This window comes from Narcine bancroftii, chromosome 2 (assembly GCF_036971445.1).
Source record: "Narcine bancroftii isolate sNarBan1 chromosome 2, sNarBan1.hap1, whole genome shotgun sequence".
Lineage (NCBI taxonomy): Eukaryota > Metazoa > Chordata > Chondrichthyes > Torpediniformes > Narcinidae > Narcine > Narcine bancroftii.
Window position 1 is genome coordinate 247,448,817 of NC_091470.1, and position 26,089 is coordinate 247,474,905.

The 26,089-nt window shown below is 39.1% G+C and overlaps 1 protein-coding gene across 5 annotated transcripts in view; it reads left to right on the top strand.

The window, feature by feature from the left end:
- The window catches only part of znf407 (zinc finger protein 407), a 589,445-nt gene that overhangs the window by 65,611 nt on the left and 497,745 nt on the right, over nt 1-26,089 (top strand). For all 5 annotated transcript variants that reach the window (XR_011352118.1, XM_069920758.1, XM_069920760.1 and 2 more), the window contains one exon: nt 18,585-24,195. Coding sequence is in view for 4 of the 5 variants with exons in the window: in XM_069920758.1 (XP_069776859.1) it covers nt 18,672-24,195 (5,524 nt within the window). In the remaining variant the exon portion in view is untranslated. The remainder of the gene's footprint in view (nt 1-18,584; nt 24,196-26,089) is intronic.

Consider the following 26,089-nt stretch of genomic DNA (forward strand, 5'->3'; position numbering starts at 1 on the left):
TGCACTAGACCCTTTTTATCCTCTTGGGTCGCACATTTCAGAGTCCCAACCCACAGCAACTCGGACCGAGGGGCCCAGTTCACTTCCTTGCTCTGGGCTGACTTAATCAAGTTCTGCAGCAGACAGTTGTACCATACCATGGCCTACAACCCTCCAGCAAATGACCTGGTCGAGCATTTCCACTGCCACCTGAAGGCAGGCCTGAAAGCTTGACTGCAAGGTGCAGAGGCTGCCCTCCCAGAGACTGTTCAATAAGCTGCTCAGAGGGCAAAAGCGATTCTGGGGGTGGGGGCGGTGTAGCGGGCCAAACAACCACATGGATAGGCTGGCTGAATCGCTGCCCCAGTCATCCGACTCCAAATAGCGTGGGTCCCACTTCACTCCTGAAGAGAAGCCTGCGGTTGATGCCACGTGTTGCCCATGAGAACTCCCTGCGTCCTGGTGGCGCAGCACTGGCCAGGAAGTGATGCCATGATGTGCTGCCGTCACTTGTAAGTGATTTTTCCCAGGGAAACACGTCTATGCATTTCATTATTCCAATAGGCTATTTCCACAAGAGATTCAGATTTCCAGGTAACTGCAATTCATTTCCTGGCCACTACCAAAGCAATTTTAAGTAACTCTAATTGGTACTTAGCTTCATCTTAGGTCTTACATCCACAATATTTCCTAAGAGAAACAATTCTGGACTTGGAGGCAATTGTTTCCCAAAAATTTGATTTAGTGAAACTTAAATTTTCCCAAAAGGGTTTCAATTTGGAACATGACCAGGTAGAATGGAAGAAAGTATCTGCTTCTCTGCATCTAAAACGTGTATCGGAAAAATTAGAGTTTAATTTATGTAATTTTTGCATGGTAAGATATAGCTGTAAAAAAAAAATTATATTATACCAGCCTATATCTTAAATTAATTGTATTAATACAATTAATAAATTAATTAAATGTCATACAATCATGACGACATAAATTCTACCAGGCCTCATCAATACTAATATTCAAGTATGCTTTCCATCTTTGTTTTGATTTCTATAATGCCTGTTTTAGAGTACCCAATTGAAGTGAAGAATAATAACTGATGTGATTTTCTTTGTATTCCCTTTTTGAATTAGAATCTCCATTTCGCTACACTCTGGTAACATCATAGTCTGTCCTAATTCCAATCCCAATTGTTTACCAGAATGTAATTGCCAGATTTGATATTAGGATATTCACCACTTCGATCTGTTGGATCACTCTTCTTTAGGTGTGCTTGTTCTACCTGTGAATGCATCTCTCAAAAAAAAGTATAGTTAGATTACTCAAATATTTGCTTACATCATCGGCTAATATAATAAATACATTCCTACTGGCATTGGAGGCTTTGCTCTTCGAACTCTGTATTCGCTGTCCGTGGACCATCTCTGCAACAGATAACTCTGACGTAGCCTGTGGAGTCGACTGCATTTTAAACAATACTAAGGCTAAACTTTTTAGCCAATCTTAGTCTTGTTTCCTCAGTCAATTTCACCACCTTAGTGCTTTTTTTAGATGTTTCATTTGCACATTCCACTATTCCTGCTGCTTAGGGTTAATAGGAGTAGTGGAACCGCTGTAAGATCCCCAATTCCTTATACAATTCTTCATTTATCTTGGCTACAATGTGAGGACCATTATTTGAATTCAGTGCCTCAGGCAGTCCATAGCAGGGAATTATTTCTCTGAACAAAATTTTAAATGAATAGTCAAAGCAGTAACACAGAATCTTAACTAATAGTCAAGGCAGCATTGTCTTTAAATAAAAAGAAAAATTGCTAATTAATAATGCAAGAAATGGCCTCCTGGCAAGAGGTACATACCTGCTGGCATGGTGTCCCTTTACCTAAAATTTGGATGCCACCATGTCTGCAGTGAGATATTCACAGAAAGATATTTATTCATTCCCTCTTTGCCAATGTGGGTATCATTGTATATAATCAAGCAACAAAGATATCAAGTACTGTCCACATGTTTGGCTGGCCGGCATAATGTTATAACTGAGGGTTTTTTGTAGGGGTTATCTTATTTCTGTTGCTGAGTTGCTGCATTTCAACACATTTTGAAATCGTATGATCTTGTTAATTTTCAATTTAATCACTTATTGATTTGCATTACTTTTGACAATTTGCAGGAAAACTAGGTTAACTTATGATTGAGGTAAAAGAGTCCTCAGTTTAAAGAAAATTGGAGTGTTTAGGTCGTCATGATACATATCCAATGATTATCAAGCATTGTTCTACTTCAAAACGCGTAGTCACCGAGCTGGAGGAGGCACACCTGTTTGCCACCAATGGATTCCTCGGGATGTCTCTGCGTCTCTTACACCTGTGAATGTTGGACTGACTGTGCTTTGGTTAGATGCTTCTACATAGGTAACCATTTTGTCACTTAACACGTGAATTTAAAGTAACGTCACATCTGTCTAAGGATTTTAACCCTATTCTGCTGTTCATTTCAAATTAAGCTAACAGCAATCCAGTTTCTGCTGACAACTTAGCCAACTTATTCTTTAAGGTTCCAGGTAAGTCAGTAATAACAAGGCAATACTTATAGTTACGTACTCTAAGTAATTCTGTAAAATCAATCTATATACACTCAAATGGTAGCCATTCATGACCTTCCCTAAGGGCACCATTTCTGTACTAGGTTTATTTTGTGGGCAGATGTATTTTGTGGGCAGATAATATATTCCTTCCTTTGGTAGGTCCTATTTTCTCAAATTAGTGATGTGCCACTCCTCCTTTGTTAAATATATTATTGCATGTATATAGTGAAGTAGTACAGGTAAAAAATTGCATTGGGTACAGAAATTGTCATGCAGGGGTGGTTCATAATTCAATTTCTGGCTCCCCCCCTGCTATTTACAGAGCTTAATAAAATTAGCAGGGCAAGGGTGTCCCCCTGAAGTTAGGTTGTGCTTCATCCCCATATCAGACAAGACTGTTGTAGTTTCAAGCAGTTTATCGCTTTCTGAATAAACGGTGAAAGGACTATTTATAACAGTATCTTTTTCAGTAGCATCTGTGTAAGCATTCCCATGGGTTACAAGGTTCTGGTATGGGCATAAATATTCCTTTCCCTATCATGTAGGCTCTAATAAGGGCAAACAATTCAAATTGCTAGAAAACTGGATGATAGAAGGCAACTGTCTTTATCACTTCAATTCTGTATTTTTTCATAATGGCATAATCTGCACAATGTAGACCTGTATCATCAACAGATCAGTAAACCAAGTTGTAGTTTCATCAATGGGAATGTCTTTTAAATCTTGTGCCAGAAGTCGAAAGATAATTACACTGCAAACATTGCTTTTAATTTTTATTTCAATATTGATATAATTGATTAACACCTTCGAGTTTAATATGCTGCTCATTCAAATAATTTAGCTGGGTTAGTTTCTGTAACTCCTGGAAATGAGTTTAATTCAGGAGACCATTGGCTTGGGCAGGGAGTCTGACTCCTGGTCTGGGCGACATTGGATTCATTTATTGAGTCGGAGGGGAGCAGACATTGAAGGGGAAGTACATGATGGGATTACCTCCACTACCGATGAATATCCAGGGGGTGGTCCTACGGGTTGACTTCCTTGTGGTTGTGAAAGAGGGGGATAAATGGGGGTGGGGGCATGGCCAGTCATCCTTCTCCTGATCAGTGTAATTTTGGAACTGTTCTGGTAAACCAGACATGGACAGGACTGGTCCCTTTTCTGATATGTCATTATCTTTTTCCTTTACTATATCCTTCCTTTGCCTTCCAGCCTTTTCCTTATCATCCTCCTCACATTGATACTTCAATACCTCCCAAGGCTTGCTATCTCCCTTCCCATCACTTACGGTTATCCCCCTTCGACTTGCATTAAGTTCCCGGTTCGTTTGTCGAGACCTTTGATTGATTTCCTCGGCTACAGTTCTCCAAGCTGTTATTAGTAGTTTCCACTGATCACCTATATCTCTCTTCCATATAGCCTCTTCTGCTCTTTTCCACTTAGCTAGATCCTAGCTTCCTCTCAGAGGCCATTCCTCATTTCCTAATTTTTAAAATTTCAGATGGCAGACTATTTTTGAAATGGCCATTGGAATTTTATTACACATCTTACCCGGAAAAAAGTTTAATTTAGTCTTAAAAGATATACTGCACAGATAGGTCGGGAGCTGCCAATCATTATTAATTTTATTTTGATTACTAAGCAATATGCCAGACATGTAATTGGGATCCCCAAAGTTTCCTCCCCTGTGGCTTGCATTATCTCTCCTGCTCTTTTATTTTTCATGTTAGTTATTCTGCCTCGGCTGTATTACTACTATTATAAATTCTTCCTCCTGCTGGCCACGCTTCATTAGTTAGGGTCACACTTAAATTCTTTTCTTCTCCCGAGTGCAAATCACACATTGCCTTTAGCAGAGAACCTTTTTAACTCTGGCCCATACTCACCAGAAATTTACCTGGCTAGCTGTTTTCTGGCCTCCTGCTCAATTCCTACCCCTTTTTTTTACTGAGTTGCACAACTCGCTGTACATTTTAAATTTCTACCCTTAATCTTTATCATACTTCGGATACAAATAGCACATTGTCTGTCCCAGGGTCCCCACGTCACTCATTTGCGACATTTTACCCAAAGGAATGTTTACTCCTGATTTATCTCACACTTGTCGCATGTTGTCCTTTTGTTTCTCTGGGCCCATTTCAGGGTCCTGACCTTTGTGTGGGGGATTTCCCTCTTAACAACCAGTCTAAGACAGGGCATCGGAACTAGGACAACATATTTATCCCTTCCCTGGGTGAATCCTCAAGCCTACCTTGTTTTCTGTCAATGAATCCTCGAGCCGACTTTGTCTTGGTGACTCCTCAAGCCCTACCTTGTGAGTGCCCGGGAAGTGACACTCTTGGTTTGTATGGGGTTGTACTGTCGGAGAAGGGGATCAGCTGGACTGACACCTTAAGAGGAGAATTGGGAAAGTGCCCCATGGGCTCGTTCTCTAGTCTTTGGGTGCCAGCTCAGTCAGTCACTTACACCATCCGATGAGCACTTCTCAATTGGGCTCTTGAGGGCTTGCCAAATGTATTACTGATTTTCATCACTCCCAATGCTAACAGGCACAGAACACAGAGATCTATGGGTTATCTCTATTAGGTAGCCACCTGGAAGAACCCTTGAAACAGTCTCGTAGGGCCTTCACCCAACAAAGGGATGGATCAAGTATTTATACATCCATGCAAGTTAGAAAAAGGTTACTCACGTGATCTAAAAGTAAAGCATTACATATAGGACAAGCAGCAACTCCCTACCCCTTTCCCCTCTTCTCGTAGTCTCATAGATTATACATCATGCTGTTTAGAACAAAGTGTTCAGACTCAGAGAAAACATCAGGACCCCTTATCTTCCCATATCTCTTCATGAATTCCTGTACTTTCAGCTTTGACTCCCTCCTGAGGCACCACAAGGTTGTTTCAATTAGTACTAGTCAGTGAGAGGCCCCAAAACACCATACTGCTTCTTATCTTTCACCTCTTCTTAGACCCTGAACATAGACACTAAATTTTTAAAAAATATTCTAAGGGTTTCTTATACTGAACATTATTTCAACTTGATGTGTTGACTGGTGGAGAGCTTTTCTGAAGTTTGGATCTCCATATTCCTGGATTCCTCTAATATACAAAAAAACATTGATTACTGTTTTGAATGTACTCACAGCCCCCATAACTGTGTTAAACCATTTTCAGCTGAATATAATCCTTGTCCTGAAGTGTTCTTGTCCTCCAGCTAAAGGAAATGTCATTCACTCTTAGTAAGATGTTCACCCCTCATCTGTTAGGTTTTCGGTAAAAGTATTACAGAAGGCAATATCAAGGAGGAAGCTGTTTTTATTTAAGAACTAGGGCGACACAGTTGGCATAGTGCAGTGGTTCTCAACCTTTTTACTTTCCACTCACATACCACTTTAAGTAATCCCTATGCTATCAGTGGTCTGTGATTAGTAAGGTATTACTTAAGGTGATATGTGAGTGGGAAGGGAAGGTTCACTGCTCTCGACCCAATTGTTACTGAAATATTTTGCTTGAGAAAAATCGTTATTGGCCCATTTCCTTTGGAGTAATGAAGCCATGCATATAACGAGTCAATTAGATATGATTAAAACAGTGGTTTTCACATTTTTTTTCCCACTCACATATGACTAAGTCTTCTTTTCTTTGGCTTGGCTTCGTGGACGAAGATTTATGGAGGGGGTAAATGTCCACGTCAGCTGCAGGCACGTTTGTGGCTGACAAGTCCGATGCGGGACAGGCAGACACGGTTGCAGTGGTTGCAGGGGAAAATTGGTTGGTTGGGGTTGGGTGTTGGGTTTTTCCTCCTTTGCCTTTACTAATCACAGAGCACCTATGGCATAGGGAATACTTAAAATGGTATGTGGGTGGAAATAAAAAGGTTGAGAACCACTGACGTAGCGGTTAGTGCAGTGTTTTTACGGCGCCAGCGTTGAGATCTGGGTTCGAACCCCACACTGTCTGTAAGGAGTTTGTACGTTCTCCCTGTGTCTGCGTTCTCCCCGTATCTCCGATTTCCTCCCACCATTTGAAACATACCGGGGGTGTAGGTTAATTGGGCGTAAATTGGGCAGCATTGACTTGTGGGGAAAAATGGCCTGTTAGTATGCTATATGTCTAAAATTTAAATTAAAAAAAAAACTTTTTAAAAAAATGTGAACTTTTCTTAGTGTTTATGTAAGATTGGGCCTCAATCGGAATCTTTTCCTTCAGCTTCCTCATCCTGCTTCTGTGAGGAAGAAATGGACATGACAGAAGGCTGCAGTTTTTGAAACATGCACCAATGTTATTTTTGTTATTTATTAAGAATATATATTTTTTCTTCTTAGGAAGACTGCCACTTAATATTGTATCTCCCACTCAGCATTTGGTATTTGTCAAGATTTAATAGATAATGGAAAATAAACATACAGTTTCAGCTCTAAGTCCCTTCATCAGATTAAATTAAATTTTAAATTTAGACATACAACATGGTAACAGGCCATTTTGGCCTACGAGCTTGTGCTGCCCGATTACACCCAATTAACCAACAACCCCCAGTATGTTTTGAAGATTTTTGAGCTGAAGATCTTCAAAACCACGGAGTTCCTTCAGCAGTTTGTTTTATTTAGATCTGCAAGGGTAGAGCTTGTTCTTTGCAAAGAGAAATTAAACCACACAAACTCGAGGAATTCAAATTTATATGGTACCTTTAAAGAAGTAAAACATGGTCTAAGAGTGGATAAGTCTCTTGGACCAGATCAATTTCACCCTTGGATTCTGAAAGAAGTAGCGGCAGAGATTGTTGAGGCATTGGTAATGATCTTTTATGAATCAATAGATTCTGGTATGGTCCCAGAGGACTGTGAAATTGAAAATGTCATCCCACAATTCCAGAAGGGAGGGATGCAGGAGAAAGAAAATTATAAACCCGTTAGTCTGACATCAGTGGTTGGTAATTTGTTGGAGTTCATTTCCAAGGATGAGCTTATGGAGTACTTGGAGGCATATGTCAAGATAGGCCAAAGCCAGCATAGTTTCCTTGACAAACCTGTTGGAATTCTTTGAAGAAGTGACAATTAGGCTAAATAAAGGAGATGCAAGGGATGTTCAGAAGGTCTTTGATAAGGTGCTGCACACGAGGTGACTTGACAAGCTGAAAGCTGGAAACATACTAGCGTGGGTAGAGCACTGGCTGATTGACAGGAAGCAGAGAGTCAGAATGCAGGGATAATATTCTGGTTGGCTGCCAGTTTCTAGTGGTGTTCCACAGGGATCAGTGTTGGGGCTGCTTTTTATGTTGTATATTAACAATTTAGATTATGGAATTAATGACTTTGTGGCCAAGCTTTCAGATGTTCTAAAGGGAGGTTGAGAAGCAGGTAGTATTGAGGAGCCAGGGTGGCTGTAGAATGATTAGATTAGGAGAATGGGCAAAATAGTGACAAATTAAATACAATGTCAGAAAATGTATGGTCATTCACTTTGTTAGAAAAGATAAACGTGGGGGTGAGGTAACGTTGGGGGGAGGGTGTCACGTGATGATGTGGAGTTAGTAACGTAATCCCTACTCTCCCCAAAAAAGTTTTAAAAAGAATTGAAAAAAAAACCCAGAAAAGTTTAAAAAGATAGTGAAAGAAACCATTGGAAGAGTTGTAGAAAAGAATAGGATGCCACCAAAGAAGCAAAAACTTGTTATGACAGTGCTGGAGCCAGAAAAAGAAAAGGACAAGGATAAAGAAATAAAGCCCACCTCAAAGAAGGAGCCTGGAGGTGTTCGGAAGTGCCAGGGAGTTGGTGAGACCTTGAACTCTTTTGCCCAAGGTCTCCCCCAACAATGGTTGCTGGCAACTGAACAAGAACATCTACTACACAGGTGTGAGGAGTTGTGCATGCGCAAGGAAGAAAAAAAAACAGACATTTAAAAAAATTCCTGAACCTGACAGTTCTGGGAGAGAACCTAGTGAAGAACTAATAGAGGTAAAAGTTGAATCGGACAAAGAACAAGGATTCAGAGAGGTTGGTAAAGAAACTTTATTATTGGGTTTGAAGGTTAAAATGTATATGGGTAATCTGCAGTGGACTCTGGAAGAATCATTGCAACAAACTCTTAAAGTCATATCTGATAAAGTGACAAACCAGAGATGTGACTGGTCAGGTGCAGAAAACCATAAAGCAAATGGATAAGAAATTAGAAGTTATGGAAGAAAGAATAAAAGGAAATTAATTTGAGATACTGCAATTAAAAGATCAGATGAAAAATTTGCAAGCAGAATCAAAAATAATGAAGGACCTTTTTGGACAGAAAATTACAGTCAAAGAAATAGCATCAAGATTATGGGGCTAAGAGAGGTGATGAAGGACATGATATGAAGATATTTTTACAAAGTTCGATACCACAAGGACTGGGAATGGAAGAACTTAAAGGAGACATTGAAATTGAACGAGCGCATAGAGCTTTACGACCAAAACCGCAAGAAGGTCAAAACCCTCATCCAATATTGGTGAGAGAGAAAGTGCTGGAATTAGCAGGAAAGCAAGCGAAGGAAAGACAAGCTCCAATGATCTACAATGGAAACAGGATTATCTTTCACCTGGATATAGGTTTTGAACTGTTAAAAAAGAGAAAGGAAAATATGAAGAAGGGATATGTATTTGTTTTGAGATATCCTGCTGTATTGAAAATTTTCCTTGATGATAAGCATAATTTTTTTTCAAATCCTGATGAAGCCAAAGCTTTTGCTGAATCTTTGCCTGCTAAGATGGGAAGTAAGGGATAAGGAAGTGTACAATTTGGTTTGACAGTAAAACTGGACGATTATATGTTTATTTGACTTTTCTTTAAATTATAAGGGTAGGGACTTGAGACAATATTAATAGGTAGTTAAGTAACTGACAAAATATATTTAGAGGCTAGTTAGTTCAAGATTCGGGGGAGGGGCAGGGGGAATGTTTGCTGGCTGCCACAGAACAATGTGTGTGTGTAAACTGGACTACCACTCCTATACACAAGGGTGATAAAAAGAGTATGTTTTTTGCATGTGCCTTTTTGGGGGGAATCCTATCATTTCTTGTTTCTTAACTTATCTATTTTCCACACATTTATTGGTATAATAGATCTAATAAAATATAAGGCCGTTGTTATGTTAATGGGAGATTTGGAGGATGAAGGTTGGATGAGTAGGGGTTAATTTGATTGAAAATGATTGGGAAGATTAACTTTGTGAGTTTTAATGTTAATAGGATGCAAAATCAAATAAAAAAATTTTAAAAACTGTTTATTTAATATAGATATAGCATTTTTTACACGAAACGCATTTAGTGGAGACGGAATTAGATAAATTACAATGGAATTGGGTGGGTAAAGTAGTGGCAGCCTCATTTAATTCAAAGGCTCGGAGTTGTAATATTGATAAATAAAAATCTACCAATAAAAATGTTAAATGTAGAAAAGGACATGGCAGGAAGGTATGTTATGGTAGAATGTCAAATATACTCAGAAAATTGGACCTTGTTGAATTTATATGCTTCTAATGTAGAAGGTAGTACATTTATGCAAGATACTTTTATGAAACTGTTAAATGCCAATGGTAAAATTTTGATGGGAGGAGATTTTAATTTGACATTAAATTCAAAAATGGATAGATTGGGAAAATACATAGGAGATAGTAAAGTGTCTAAAGAAGTAAAAGAATTAATGGTAGATATGGGATTGATAGATATTTGGAGGAAAAGCATATGAATGATAGAGATTATTCATTTTATTCTTTCTGACATAAGAAATGACATGTTTTTATTGGCAGCTCAAGTTCAATCTAGAGTACAACAGGTGGAATATTTGGCTCGCACTCTCTCAGACCATTCCCCTTTATTATTGTCAATAGTATCTGATGAAGAAAAAAAACAGTGGAGATTAAAATAAGGTATTGTTGAAAAGGAAAGATTTTTGTAAGAAAACAAATTAAGTTCTTTATGATAAATAATAAAGATTTGATAAAGAATAAATTTGTTATATGGGATACTTTAAAGGCATATTTAAGAAGACAAATAATTAGCTACACGGTAAAATAAAAAAAAATACTATTTAAAGGAAGTAGATTAATTAGAAAAGAAAATAACTGATTTAGAGAAAACAATAGAAATTGGTCCAAATGAGAAAAGGAAGAAATTAATGGAAACAAAAATGATCAAGCTCAATATGATACAAACAAATAGAGTTGAAAGAGACATTTTGCGAACTAAACAAAGGTATTATGAACTTGGACAAAGAGCTCATAAGGTGTTGGCATGGCAGTTAAAGAAAGAACAGGTATCTAGGACAATAGAAGCAATGAAAGACAAGAATGGTCAGATGGTTTATAAGTTGAAGGAAATAAATGAAAATTTTCTAGAATTTTATGAGAAGTGATATGTCTGAATTGAAACAAGATGAAATTAAAATAGTGATATTTGCAACAAATTCAATTATCAAATTTGTGTGAAGAGGAGAGGAAAGAATTATCTAATTCTTTTGCAAAAGCTGGGATATGAGGTTCTGAAAACATTTCAAAATAATAGTGCCAGGAGAAGATGGTTTTCCAGTAGAATTTTATAAGGAATTTAAGGAACTGTTGATGCCAATTCTTAGAGATATTAGATCAAATAAGATAAGTAAATGATGTACCAGAATCCTTTAAGATGGCATTGATAATGGTAATTCCAAAAAAAGGGAAAGATCCATTACAAATGCCTTCATATAGAGCAATATCTTTGTTAAATGTAGATTATAAAATTGTATCCAAATTGTGGGCTAATCGTTTGGTTAAGATGCTTCAAAAAATTGATTAATATAGACCAGACGGGGTTTATTACAAAAAGAAAGGCAGCAGATAATATAGTGAGATTTTTAAGTTTGATAAATGTAGCTCAAAAAAGGAAAGCTCTAGCGGTAGCAGTTCCTTTAGATGCAGAAAAAGCATTTGATAGATTAGAATGGGACTTTTTATTTAAGGTGCTATCTAAGTTTGGATTTCCTAAGACATTTATAAATGGAATAAAAGCCCTGTATAATGAACCAAAAGTAAAAGTAGCAGTAAATGTTCAAATGTGGGGCTTGATTAGATTAGGAAGGTCTTCCAGAAAGGGATGCCCACTTTCACCATTCTTATTTGTATTAGCAATAGAACTATTAGCTGAAGTGATTCGAGAGGATGAGGAAATTGCAGGTTTTGAGATAGGAGACAAAGTTCATAAAGATCATATTTAAAGAAGAAAATAGGAATGGACTTGAAACTTCCGGAGCATAGTCAATTTGAATATGTTATAACAGAAACCTTTATTATTCGAAGATTTATAACAACTATGTATAATAAATTACAAAAAATAAAGGAAAAGATTTGTATAAAACTAAATTGAAGTGGAAACAAGATTTAAATGTACAAATTCAAGAAGAAATATGGATGAAACTGTGTGGAAATAGTGTAACTAATACATTCAATGTTAGATATTAAATGGTTCAATAATTTTTTTTATATCAAATGTATTACACACCCTATAAGCTGAATAAATTTAACCTAAATTTTTCTACTCAATGTTTTAGATGTATAAAAAAGGTTGGTAATTTCTTGCATTCAGTATGGTTGTGTGAAAAGGTGAAATATTTCTGAAAAGAATTGTGTTATGTTAGACGAGGTATTAAAAATGGTTAAATTAGATCCAAGAATTTTTTGTTGGGTAATATATGTGATGAAGATATTAAGTTGGAACTAGATAAATATAAAAAGATTTTTGAGTCTAGAAATAGCAATAGCAAGAAACTGTGTAGCTAAAATGTGGAAAATGGAAAGTAATGTAAAAATAGAAGAATGGTTTAATGAAATAAAATATTGTCTCTCATTAGAAAAAAATATTTATAATATGAGATGATTATGATAAATTTTGTCAAATTTGGGAGCTATTTATGATATTTATGAATTTCGACTAATTCAGACCTAATCCAATTCCTCCCCTAAATATATGGTACTTTCATCAAGAAATGTATTATGGTATTATTAATGTGGTTATAATTATCTTTTTCTTCTATCTTCAGGGGTTAGGGGTGGGGGGGTGAAAATTGAAAATTATTTCGTATCTAATATGTAACGATATTGCAAGTTTATTTGAAATGTTTGAAAGATACTAATAAATAAAAATTTAAAAAAAAGATAAATGGGCAGACTATTTTCTAAATGGGGAGAAAATTATAAATGCCCAGATGCAAAAGGACTGAGGAGTTCTTGTGCAGAATGTCCTGAAGGTAAATTTGCATGTTGAGTCATTAATGAAGGCAAATGCAATCCTGGCATTTATTTCAAGAAGAAAAGAATCTAAGAGCAGGGATGTGATATTGAGGCTTTGTAAGGCACTGGTGAGACCATGCTTGGAGTATTGTTAGTAGTTTTGGGATCCTCATTTAGGAAATAATGTGCTGACATTGGAGACGGTTCAGAGGAGGTTCAGAAGGATGATTCCAGGATTTAAAGGGTTATATGAGGAGAGTTTGACTGCTCTTGACCTGTACTCATTGGAATTTAGGATGAATGAGGGGGATCTCACTGAAACATTTTGAATGTTGAAACACATGGACAGAGATGATATAGAAAGGTAGTTTCCCATGGTGGAAGAATTTAGACAAGAGGGCACAACTTCTGGATTGAAAGGTGTCTGCTTAGAACAGAGATGAGGAGGAATTTCTTCAGCCATAGTAAATCTGTGGAATTTGTTGCGACAGGCAGTTGTGGAGGCCAAGTAATTGTGTGTATTTAAGGCAGAGACTGATAGGTTCTTGATTAGCCAAGGCATCAAAGATTGTCAGGAGAAAGTCGGGTAATGGGGCTAAATAGGGAAAATGGATCAACTCATGGTTAAGTGGTTGGGCAGAGTTGATAGACTGAAAAGCCTATTTCTGTTCCTATGTGTTGTGGTCTTGTCTTAAGAACTGAACATTTGATACCCAACCATTTAGGGATATGTTATTCCACATGATCAATACTTTAACCTAAAATGTTTCACCATAAAAGATGAGAAGGTGGTTGAGATGCATAGGAATTCAGGGATGGAATTTCAGAGCTTCACATCTTGGCCTGGTGGTGTGATGGAATTTGAGATGCTTGGTTGGTCAGAATTGTAAGAGCACAGAAATTAAGACTGTGTCAGGTGGGAAAAGTTTAGAGTTGGGAAAAAACTTGTTAGGCTCTTACTCAGCTAAAGTTTCCCATTAGATAAATACTGTGAAGTTGACTTTTCTATAAATCTCCTCTGGTCCTTCATGACAAGCACCATGTATCGTTAGTGTTTTCCCACATGGCATATCCTCCGCAGAAATGAGGCAGCCACTCAAGCTGTTTCCTACAAGTCTTCAACCTTCCTTATCTCACATTTATTCAGATTACCAAGAAATGCTTCTCTTCAAGTGTTTGGGGTGGGGGTGGGTAGTTTCACATTTCACTATTTTGGTAAAGAAGGTTCTCCTGAATCCCCTATTCTGAATCCTGACAACAATGAAAACACATCTGTAAAGAAACGTGTTATATTATTGGATAATTCTATTGGGGCATCGATCATATTCCTCTTTTGAAGAGGGAGGAACCCCAACAATGTATGAAGTAATCTTTAAATGCTTGCACCTCTAAACTAATTTTCCAGTGACGCTCTGAGATTCCACAATATACTGTACGTCCATCTCTGCAGTTTACACAAACCCTAGCTTCCTTCAGGGCTAATTCAATCAATAAAGTAAGATGAGGTGAAGAGATATTTTGGGGAGCTAAGACAGCAGGAGGGCTGTTCAGCCCTTTGATCCTGTATTGCTACAGGACCTAGTGGTCAGCCTTAATTCTGTCCGCCATATCTTTATCAATTATAACTGTACCTAACAAATTTATAGTTTTCAGTTGCTCTCTTCCTAGTCTCAATCTCTCTTCATTATTTTGCACTCACCAGATTTTACTGTAAGACATTTAGTTTTAAGGAATCAATTATATTTTCCACCAACTCAGCAATTTGCAATATAAATACTAATATGCTGAAGGACACATCTCATCATCTGTCTCACCAACTCTGGCTCAGAGCACACAACTCTTCTACCAGTTAACAACACTTATTTGAATTATTACTCCATTCACTGCAATTTTTTTGCATACTATTTCAAATGTATTAACTATTTTACAAGTAAGATTTAATCCCTTTTGAACATAGGACTGAACAAGATTTTGATGGGTGGCATCATGTTTGGACGCTTGCAGCAATTTCCTGAAACTATAGGGGATGCTGTAGGCCACATCTGAAGATGAAAAAAATTCTGTCCCAACATCCCTTGTCCCCTATCCTCCTCTGATTATAGAGTAAGCTGAGATTCATTTGGTTTCATTCTTGACACTGAGTCAGCAGGTTAGGGTTTGAGGTGCATAGTCGAGAATTGAGCCCGTGACTCCTCAGGCCGATCTGAGGCAGTTCATTGCAGAAGGATGACTTGTTAGAAATAATTGGTGAAAAGACCAGAGCTGAGATATGAAGAACTTTTTAATGACGATTATTGTGATTTGAAAAGGATAGTGGAAGCCAATTTATTAGGGAGAGTTTCAGCTGGATAAACTTATGAAAGAAAAATAAAATTAAAAGGCACCATGTGAGGAACAGCGCAGTGGGACTGCTTGGAGATGGCTCAGTTCAAGTCCTAATCCAGCGATTTAAGTGTGCACATTTTCACTGGCGTGCTAGTGCAATACTAAGGGAGCCAGTTTCCAATAGAGGCATTAAATTGAGATTCAGGCTGATCCCTTGGAGAGATGTGGAAAAAAAATGGCGGTGCTGCTGTAACGGCAATGCTGCTCCTGGGGGAGTGGGAACATAGTGCTGCTCTGCTGAGTCCTACTGCCCGTTCCTGATGTCGACAGCTCCATACACACTTTAAACGGCCTGTTAAAGGAAACTCTTTTTAAAATCCTGCAATTGCAGAATTCTGAGCTCAATATGGTGGCTCAGTGGGGGAACAGTGGACTGGTGCAGGGTACCAGAAGAGGGGAGGACACCTCCTGTTGAGAAGAAGAAGCATGGGAGATGACCCAATAGGGAAGGTAAGCACTGCCAGGGGCTCAGTGGCTGAAGGACACAAACAAAGCTGCGGGCAGTTGGTGATTTGCCGTCGAAGGACCCACACAGGCTGCAGCTGCTGGAGACTTGCTCATGGGAACCAGTTGTTAGAACCGGGATTCAAGAGGGTACTGCGGGCAAGAAGGGCTCCAGAAAAGCCTCAGGCACTGAAGACTTCCTAATCGTATCAGAGATTTGGATCTGGAGCTCAGGTTGCCAATAGTTTGAACTGGAGTTTTATGGCTGTAGAAGTGCTGGAGGTGAATCCATGGACACTCAGTGCTTCTGAAGGGAGTATCTTTTGCTTCTCTTTTATTAGGGAGTTAAAGTTATCTGATATATCAGAATAAAGTTATCTGATCATTACCACATTGCAGGAATTTACAAGGCATAACATGGCTCTCATACTTTCCACTTCAGTGCAGCAATTATGTAGATTTAAAATTATTTACTGTAAATAACTTCAGGATGTTGTGTGGTTGAGAAGGGTGCCACAGAAATGGAAGTCTTTCATAGAGTTTTGCCTTTGGTTTGCATGATTGTCTGAGCATTTGATACACAACCATTTAAGGATATGTTATTCCACATAACCATATAACCATTTACGGAGCGGAAACAGGCCATGGTGATCAATACTTTAACCTAAAATGTTTCACCATAAAAGATGAGAAGGTGGTTGAGATGCAGAGGAATTCAGGGATGGAATTCCAGAGCTTCACATCTTGGCCTGGTGGTGTGATGGAATTTGAGATGGTTGGTTGTTCAGAATAAGACTGTGTAAGGTTGGAAAAGTTTAGAGTTGGGAAGAAACTTGTTAGGCTCTTACTCAGCTAAAGTTTCCCATTAGATAAATACTGTGAAGTTGACTTTTCCATAAATCTCTGTTCCTTCATGACAACCACATGGCATATCCTCCGCAGAAATGAGGCAGCCACTCAAGCTGTTTCCAACCAGTCTTCAACCTACCATTGGTGTGCGTGGTGCACAATTTTTGTTTTTTTTTGTGTGGTGTTCTTGAGTAGAGTAGTAGTTCCAGTATAAAGCTGATGTGCATCTGGACAGGATACATTCTGTGGTGCATCGTTCAAAATTGGTAGGAGATCTTGGGGACGTGACCGATTGGCAAAGACACCAGTAACGGGGGGACCAATGGCAATGACACCAGTCACTTGCTGATCATAAGCTCATAATTTCTGAATTTTACTGCTTTTGAATGTAGGTGATCATAAAATCAGGTTGTTGTAATAGGCAACAAATTTGATGTTAGGGCAGAGTGATTGTGGGGTAGCATTTGTTTTCTTATTCCTTAATCAAATGTGTTTCTTCTTTTATGTATAATAGAGACATCACAATCTATTGATGTCATTGGACTTTCTTTTTTTCATGTAAATACAGCTTTTACATCTGATTGATGTCTGCATTTTCTACCATCCAACTTTCTTTGTTTGATGAATCCATTTTTTCAATAAGGCATATTTTAATTAAAATAATGTAAACTGTTGCTGATACTTTCAAATTGTTAAAAGCTTGTCAGAATGAACGATGAATACCATCATCATATCCATTTGTTTTTAACCTTTCTTAGTAGGAAGCCTCAGTTTTCTGAAGGCTAATGTTGATTGCTTTCCATGATGCAATTTAATCATACCAAGATTGTTGATAATATCACCCCTCCTGGAGTTCCCACCACACACCTGCCTACAAATGCCACACCTCCTCACCATGACAATCAAGGACTTCTAGTCCTTTTAAGAGGTATTAAGTAGGCTGTCAGTGCTTTCTTATCACTTTCTGGGCAGTTTCCCTGTTTTGGCATTTTAGAGCAGCCATTCTTAATGGGACTATGCTCAGGGGTATTGGTGTCCCCACACCAGACTGTGATGCAGCCGGTCAGCACACTTTACACCACACCTCTGTGGAAATTGGCCAGGGTTCCTGGTGTCATATCAAAACTCCACATCAAGATTCCAGAGTCCACCCAGTTACTGTAAGTTTTCAAATCACTTGCATGGTTTTGTAATCTCTCTTTGTGCTTGTGTACTTTTAATTGATTAGTGACAATCGGAGCCTTTGATGCGAGTTTTTTTAACCCCATTATTTATCAGGGTGTGCTGCTTTTCTAAGGAGATAATGTATAATTGTTCTTCCTGTTTGCAACATTCTACATAAACTGACTGGTTTTGAGGCAAAACCAGAAGTTTTCAGTTCTCTGAATATATGAATGTGTGAGATACCTCTGTCAACTTCCACAGTTTAATAACCCTTTCTAGCATTTTGATACCACAACTATGTTAAATTTTGTCTCTATTAACCTTGTTTACTCAATCAAATGTCCCATTCGTCATTGCATTATTTTTAACGCACTTGCTAAAAGAGTGATTGGTGCTACAGTGTCTAATAATTGTATGGGTCCTTTAAACAGGATTTCTTCACAGCTCCGCAGTTGGGATCACTTGTATAAATATTGTATTGTATAGGTGGCCATGCAGTACCCAGCTTCCTTCAGTTGGAATCTTTTTTGAATCTTTTGACAACCCATAATTTTTTACTTCAGAATTTAACAATTATATACTTTGCAATAATTACACAGTGTTGCACTATAAATGAAGACACTCATGAGCAAAAAGATACACAGTGGAGACCATTTATTGTCATTTTCTATTATGGTGCATTAATATATTTCTTTTGAATGCATATCTGATATTAAAAATGTGATGAATTGATTTAAAGCAAATATATTACATGTATTATGTTTTTATATATAAATTTAAAAAATCCCTTAGCTCCCCTAAGCCCCTGTTGGCTCCCATATAGCTCCCTATAAAACTTTATCAAAGTTTTCCATCTTGGTTAGTGTAGCTTGTGTGTTGTGTAATTTTTTTTTCTCTGTTGAAACTTTACCATCACAATTGTATCACTTTTTTCTCTTCCTTTTTCAGGTAAGGCCATAAGGAATGAGGAGAGTTGTCTACTCTACTGATCTTCCTTGCCATCAACGTGAAGTGCCCTGATCTTAGGCTGCTACAATGGATTTAAATGAAGGATCCAAAGATTCTGGGCCTGCTTTTCATCAGCTGTCAGTCAAGAGCAAAGAACAAGGAGAGCAAATGGAGGTGGGACCTGCATTTGTTCAAGATTCACAAATTGAGGTAATAGAAAACTGTAGGCAAGGAGTAACTACCAGGCACGGGGATGCAAAAAAATTGGCAGGAAGTGGCAATCTGGTGCTAAAGGTGGACTCTATTCATCAAAGCAAAACCAGGTTGAAGAGTAGCAAGCAGCCACCTGCTGGAGGTCCTCCTCCAGCCAAGAGGGTGAAACTTGACTGTTTGGAAGAACCTCAGGAGCGCAGGAACAATATGGGTGCAGGGACTGAGACTCTGCCCTCTGATCTGAAGCCATCTCGAAGGCATACCAGGGAAGTACCAAATGGTGTGGACAGGTCTAGTGAAGACCTAATGGGATGTCGCCAGAATCTGGCTAAAAAGATCAAAGTTGGAGCTGCTCTGTCTTGTCCTTCTTGCAACTTTACAGCAAAAAATAAAATTGCACTAAAAATTCACACAAGAAAACATCACTTCCTTGACAATGATTTTATCTGTAATTTCTGTAATGTTATTAGCCCATCAAAAGAGAGTCATAGAAAACACCTTTCTTCTATTCTCCATAAAAGGCTAATGAACACAAAGGCAATTGCAGGTACAAAAGATGGATTTAACTGTCGGCTTTGTGGCCAGTTATTGCCTTCACGCTATGACTTGGACAAACACATTAAAGAGAATCATTCCAAAAGATCCAAAGCCCACATTTGCCCTCAGTGCAAATTCAAGGCAGAGAGTGGAGCATCCTTGCAGGCACATCTGAAACACAAGCACGTGCAAAAAGAAAGGTTGAGTTGCGACCTCTGTGGCTTCCAGTGTTATGATGAAAACCTACTGAAAACTCACTACCATGGCAAGACTCACCTCCGCCGAAAAAATCTTGCTGCACGGGGTGGATACATACATTTGCTCTCTAAAAAGAGGGTTCCTGCTGAATCTGGTGCCAAAGTAAAAGTGCAGAGAACAAAATGCATTAATGATGATGACCTGAGTTTGGGCAAGAAACCTGACAATTTGAGAAGAACAAGAAGCAAGAATGCTGTCCTGAAGAACCACAAAAGTGCAAAATGTTCAGAAAAATCCAAGAGCTCTGGTAATGGTGGCTGTGAAGAAAGTCCATCCAGTAAAGCAGATGAATGTGTAGAGCTTGGTGAGAGAAATGCTGGAAAAGCATCTCCCAAAAAAACTTCAAAAAACAAAAAGGAGCCAGTGGATCTCCTCCAAGAACAGGTTGGCAAACAAAATTCTAAGTGTACTGATGAAGGTGACGTCAGTGGCTTGAGACCACGCAATAGGCAATGCACAGCTAAATATGAATGCACTCGGTATAAGAGAAATGGGGGGCGAGTTTCCCAAGAAGTGGTGAGGAACCAGAGGGCCTCTCGAAACCTTCGAGGAAAAGGAAGCATTTTGACAATGGATGATAACCAAGCTAGAGGCCGACGTCCTCATGGCATAGACACTTTTCCTGATGTCCAGCGCAGTAGAGGAAACCTTCCTGGAGAAAAGAATCGAAGAGTAAAATCAAAACGTAAAATTGCTAGAGCAACCAACCAACTTGATGGCAAACCTGAAAATCATGGTGAACTTGGCGATGCAGAACCATCAACTGGAACTGACGCAAACTTGGAAAGTAAGAAATCTTCTCAAATAAATTGCCCAAGTGGAAATGAAGAAGGTGAAACAACCACACCAGAAGTTCTTTGTGAACCAACAATAGTTAAAAAGAGCACTGAAAGCATACCTCAGGTTCATAGTCTGGTGTTCCCAACTGTCAACTTAGCAGACAGTAAAACCCCCAACCTTGAGAATCCTGAATCAAAGCTCAGCCCAGCTGACCGCAAGGCCCTTCGCACTTGCTCCTATTGTGGTCATTTGTTTCAGAACAGAAAAGGGTTGGAGGTCCACATAAAGAGGCGCCACACAAAAGAAATGGACTTCCACTGCCAACCATGTGGCTATGCCTGTGTCACAAAGGGTGATTTTGAAAAACATTGTCAAAGTAACAGGCATCAATTAAACTTCTCCCAAGTTGACTGTCAACTCTGCACGTTTGCGACCTCAGATGAAGGGGCTCTGAAGGATCATATGAGCAAAGAACATAAATTGGCCTTTTACTGCTCAGCCTGCAGACTGCACTTTGCATTGGAAAAGGATCTTGCAGACCATGAAGTGTCTGAGGAGCACGCAAGATGTGCGCCCCCACTGCAGGAGAAGACACTGCAGCAAAATGATAAACAACACTCAAGGGAAGAGAATCTAAATGAAACCACTTCCGATAACAATGGCGAACCTGTCATTCCAAAGTCTGGCCTCTCATTAAAAGATCCTCAGAAACCTTCCATAGCAAGAATGGTTGCAGGAAATATTCTGAGGCGTTCAACGCACACCAGGGTTCAATTACAGTGCAAAAGCTGCTTTTACAAAGCTCGATCAGCAACCGTGCTTTTGAAGCACATGAGACTCCGACATGCTCGAGAGTATCGATTTCTTTGTAAAGTATGTAGCCTGTACACGATTAGCAAGGAAGCTATGGAAAAGCACATCAAACGGCATAGACACATTGAGAATGCTAAGAAAAGAAATCTTGGGCCATCAGTGGAGGAATGTGTGGAGGAGGTGTCCATTGGAATCCAGGATATTAAAAAAACTATAAAGGCTACTAGGACTTTAGGCAATGTTAATAGTGAAATAGACAAAGGCTGTGTTCAGGTTCTTGAACCATCCAAATCCAAAGAGGAATTTGTTGTAACCTGGGAAATATCGGAAGGGGATAGGATCAATGTGGAAAATACTCAAAAAGACAGTGATATTTCATCAACAGAAGGAATCAAAAAAGAGCGACCGAAAGGGAATATCTCTCGAGTATGTCCCCATTGTGGTTTATTGGCTTCCAGCGTGACAAATTTGAACATTCACATAAGGCGGAAACACAGCCATCAGTACAGCTACTTTTGCAAGGCATGTAACTACTATACTGTGACCAAAGGAGATATGGACCGTCATTGCAACACCAAGAAACACAAAAATCGTGCAGACGTCACCAAGCCTGTGGAGATCTGCAAACAGGGCACAACCCCAAACAATAAGGATAATCCTCTAATGGTTGGGTGTGATCCTCCTGCACTTGTAACAGTTGACCATGTTCAGCACAATACCAATGTTTCAGAACAGGAGATTTCTGAAGTGAAGGGGCAGCCTGGAGTTATTGAGAACTGGACTCGTGTCAATTTAGAGAGTGTTCATTCCGCACAAAATCGACAGCAAATGGGTGAGCAAAAAGCAGCAGAGGCAGTCCTTGAGGTGGAACCAAATAATACAGAGGAAGATAGCAGTTCATCCAGTTCAAAGCGACTCAAAGGAAACCAGGCTACTACTTGTTCATATTGTGGCTTTGTTGCTTATTCCCAAGCTACTCTGGAGTTGCATGTTAAGCGTAAACACACAAAAGATTTTGACTACTACTGCATGGCATGTGATTACTATGCAGTCACGATCCGTGAAATGATGAGGCACGCTTTTACAGAAAAGCATAAGCTTAAAAGTCAATCTTATCTTAAATTAAACCAAGGCAAAGGCCAACCTGGGATGCCTGGATCCCTCACAGTGACCAATGCGCCAAAGGAAGGGATTCAGAAAGAAGGGAGCGAAGATTATTCAATTAAATGGAGAAAGGATGAAGGGGAGAAAGTGTCAGAAATTTCTTTGGAGACTACACAGGAGTCTGATAGTATGCTAGAAAGCAATGAGGTTGCTCTTGATTATAAGGAGTCAGCAACTGTGTTTGAGCTGATAGAAACAAAGGGAAAATCCTTCCAAAATGAAATAGTTAACCAAGAACTTATTGAGACTTTGCCAACAGCGCACAATTCAAAGAATTTTGCTGAAGTTGATCCTGGAATGTTAAATTCAAATACCACATGCCTAGGTGTTGAGAGTTATTCTGAAGACTTAAATTCTGTATCAGTCAAATCAGTGGAATTGGAAAATTCCCAAATTCAGGTTCATGATGCATCTAATGAGGGCAATTCAAGTAATTGTTTAAACATTGGCACAATGCAAAAAACTAGCATGACAAATAATGACGCTGATTTAAATGTTGAAGCTTCTCAGGCAGGAGGAGTGGATAATTGTCAGAGGGGTTCTCATGGAAGTGAGAGACCAAAATGTGATAGTAATCCAGACAAAGAGACCCCAAGCTTGGATAGCAGGCCAAATGAGATAGGTGATCCAAATGGAAGTGTTTTGAATTGCAATGATTTGGCAGATATAAATGTGCAAGTGGAGCATTCAGCCCTCTCAGGAGATAGTGAAGGTTACAGCACAGAACAGGATGAAGACAGGCATCCAATTGTCACAGACCTTCAGGAGACTGAGAAGAATTCCGATCACATTCACATTAAACTTGTGCAGCAGATTGAGAGCAGGTGTGAAGACACTGTAGCAACAGATGCAGCAAAGGTGCCAGGGCCTCCGGTTGTTAAAGATCTTCAGCAGGCTGAGAAGAATGTGGATCACATTGATGTTAAACTTGTGCAGCAGGTTGAGAGCAGCCATGAAGACATTGCAGCAACAGCTGCAGCAGAGGTGCCAGGGCAAAATGAGGCTGATTGTGAACAGGTTCTTTGGGCTGAAGAACCTCAAAGCAAAGGTGAAGCAGCCTTGAAGGAGAAGATTAGGGATGTGAAGAATGCAAATGAAGCAAGCCAAGACCCGGAAGGTGACACTGTGGAAGTGGCTGAGAGTTCCACTGATGACCTTAGAAAGATGGAGTTCCAGGGCAAGGGACTACAGAAATATTTTGAGTTTGATTCCTCCATTGTACGATTAAAGAACAAGTCCTGGACTGAAAAACCTGAATGCACTGACAATAGTGAAGATTCCCAAGTAGCTGATGGAATCTCACCCAGCGAGTGGGCTGTTGCAGTTTACAAGACAGATTCTTCACAGACAGCAAAGAAGAGGAAAGCCAAAGGGGCTTTGATGCAGGACCCAAAACGCATTCGGTGTGAAGACTGTGGGTTCCTGGCTGACGGTGTCAATGGGTTGAATGTCCACATTGCCATGAAGCATCCTTCTGCGGAAAAGCACTTCCACTGCCTGCTGTGTGGGAAATCATTCTATACCGTGAGTAACCTGCACCAGCATTTGGCCAGTGTGGGCCACCAGAAGATGGAGCAGGAGAGTGTGGAAGAGTTGCCAGAAGGTGGTGCCACTTTCAAATGTGTGAAGTGCAGCACGCCTTTTGATTCAGAGCAGGACCTCTTTGTTCACATTAAGCAGAAGCATGAGGAAATGCTGAGGGAAGTGAACAAGTACATTGTGGAAGATACTGAGCAGATAAACTGTGAGCGGCAGGAGAATCGAGGGAATGTCTGCAAATATTGCGGGAAGGTGTGCAAGAGCAGCAATTCCCTGGCATTCCTTGCTCACATCCGTACGCACACTGGTATGTATATCTCTATGGGCATAATTTTGTCTCACAACCCCTCTCACCCCACCACTAACTAAGTTTATGCTGATTCCTGAAAATCGATTGTGACCATGTGAGCCTTGTGTGAAAAATTAAGTGTGTAAAAAGTTGGACAATTATGGACAAAGGTTCATAGGTGGCTTCCAAACTGTGATATGAGAGATAGTGAGTGATGATGCAAGAAATTACTTCACCTTGAATATAGGACCATGATATAGCTCTCTCCCTCACAACACTCATTTTATAAATTGATCATTACTTTAGCATTCCTGGAGGCCTGGGATTAAGTGTTCCTATTATTTGATGCTTATTGATAAGTCGACTCAAGTGGTGAGCATGTTGCACGTCTTTATGCAATTGTCCAGTTGAGGCACGTTACCTATAACTGATGTGTCTATTACCTGTATTCCCTTGTAATTATAGTCCATAAGTCTTGTAAATGTGCTAAAGCTCACTAAAAGCATACCAAATCTGAAAGAGAGTCAAAGATGCATTATGTTCCAAGCCAATAATTTAAAATAATCAATGCATGGTTCTGAGCACTTAATTTCCCTTGTGTTTTGATAGCTAATCATTCTTTATCCATTAAGATTTGTTCTATAATTTAAAATGTTAAATATGTTTTCAGTGGCTACACTTAAAATCAGGGTATGTTCACCAGGTTAAGTATTGCCAAATGCAGTTCTGTTTGATGATGTATGCTAATTCCATTCACAATCCAGGTGATATGAAAGCTAAAGTAATATGAAGACCACAAGGACACTATGACCTTTTATGCTTCGAAATTGCAACATGGGTAACAGTTCACAGTACCAGTCAGAACAATATCAAATGTTGCTATTGTTCAGAACTCTGCTGAGATTGGGAAATAACAGAGCTAAAGAAAGCTGATGAATAATAGGGTTTGCACTTTAATACATGTAAACTGTATAGTGTTAATGCAAATCATCAGATTATCAGTCAGAATTGGTGAGCCCTGTTGATGCCGGCCATGCTTTAATTTTCTTATCTAGGTACTTTGCAAGGACATGAGGGTTTTTACTCAGATGTTGCTCTGTTACTGCAAATTATATTTGGTAATGTGAATTATTGTGCATTGATTTCATGATTCAAAGTGAGAATTCTTCCTGCACTCTCCTCTTATCCCACATGGATGCATGCACACTTTGTTACCTGGAACATCTGTTCAAGAGCAGTCCAACAAACAAAACACTAAGAGAATTCCATTGGTAATTTATTCAAAACAACTTTTTGGTGACTTTATTCCATTATGGGCTTTCCTTCATTTTTTTTTCCAGTGCTGGTGGTCTGCGTCCATGCCTGCTCTCATGATTATTTTACCTATGTTCTGAAGCACGTGACACTTCCATTGAGCCAAACAGCATGATCAACCAAATTGGCAATAAATTCATCATTAAACATTTTTGGCTCATCCCAGTTTCCGTACATTAGGTCCATTTCATTTGAAATCCTGACAATCCATATATCTGTTAAAATATCTTTTGAATGTTGTAACTGTACTAGTTTCTCATTTCTTTTCATTTCTCCTGCCAACTCCTTCCGGATGTGGACCATCCTCTACCCTTCTGATTCCTCATAAATCTCACTCCGCTCATCTTAAACCTATGATCTCTAGTTCTAGAATCCCAAAGGAAAAACAAACTAACCATCCACTTTATCGTGGACCCTCATGATTTTGTATATTTCGTTGAAGTCACCCTCAGCTTCCAATGACTAGGGAATAAAGACCCACCCATTCCCTATAACTTGAGCTCTCAAATCTTGGTGTCATTTTGGTGGATCTCTTCTGCCTCCTTTCCAACTTAATGATATCCTTCTAATAGCTTGGTGACTAGAACTACACATAGTA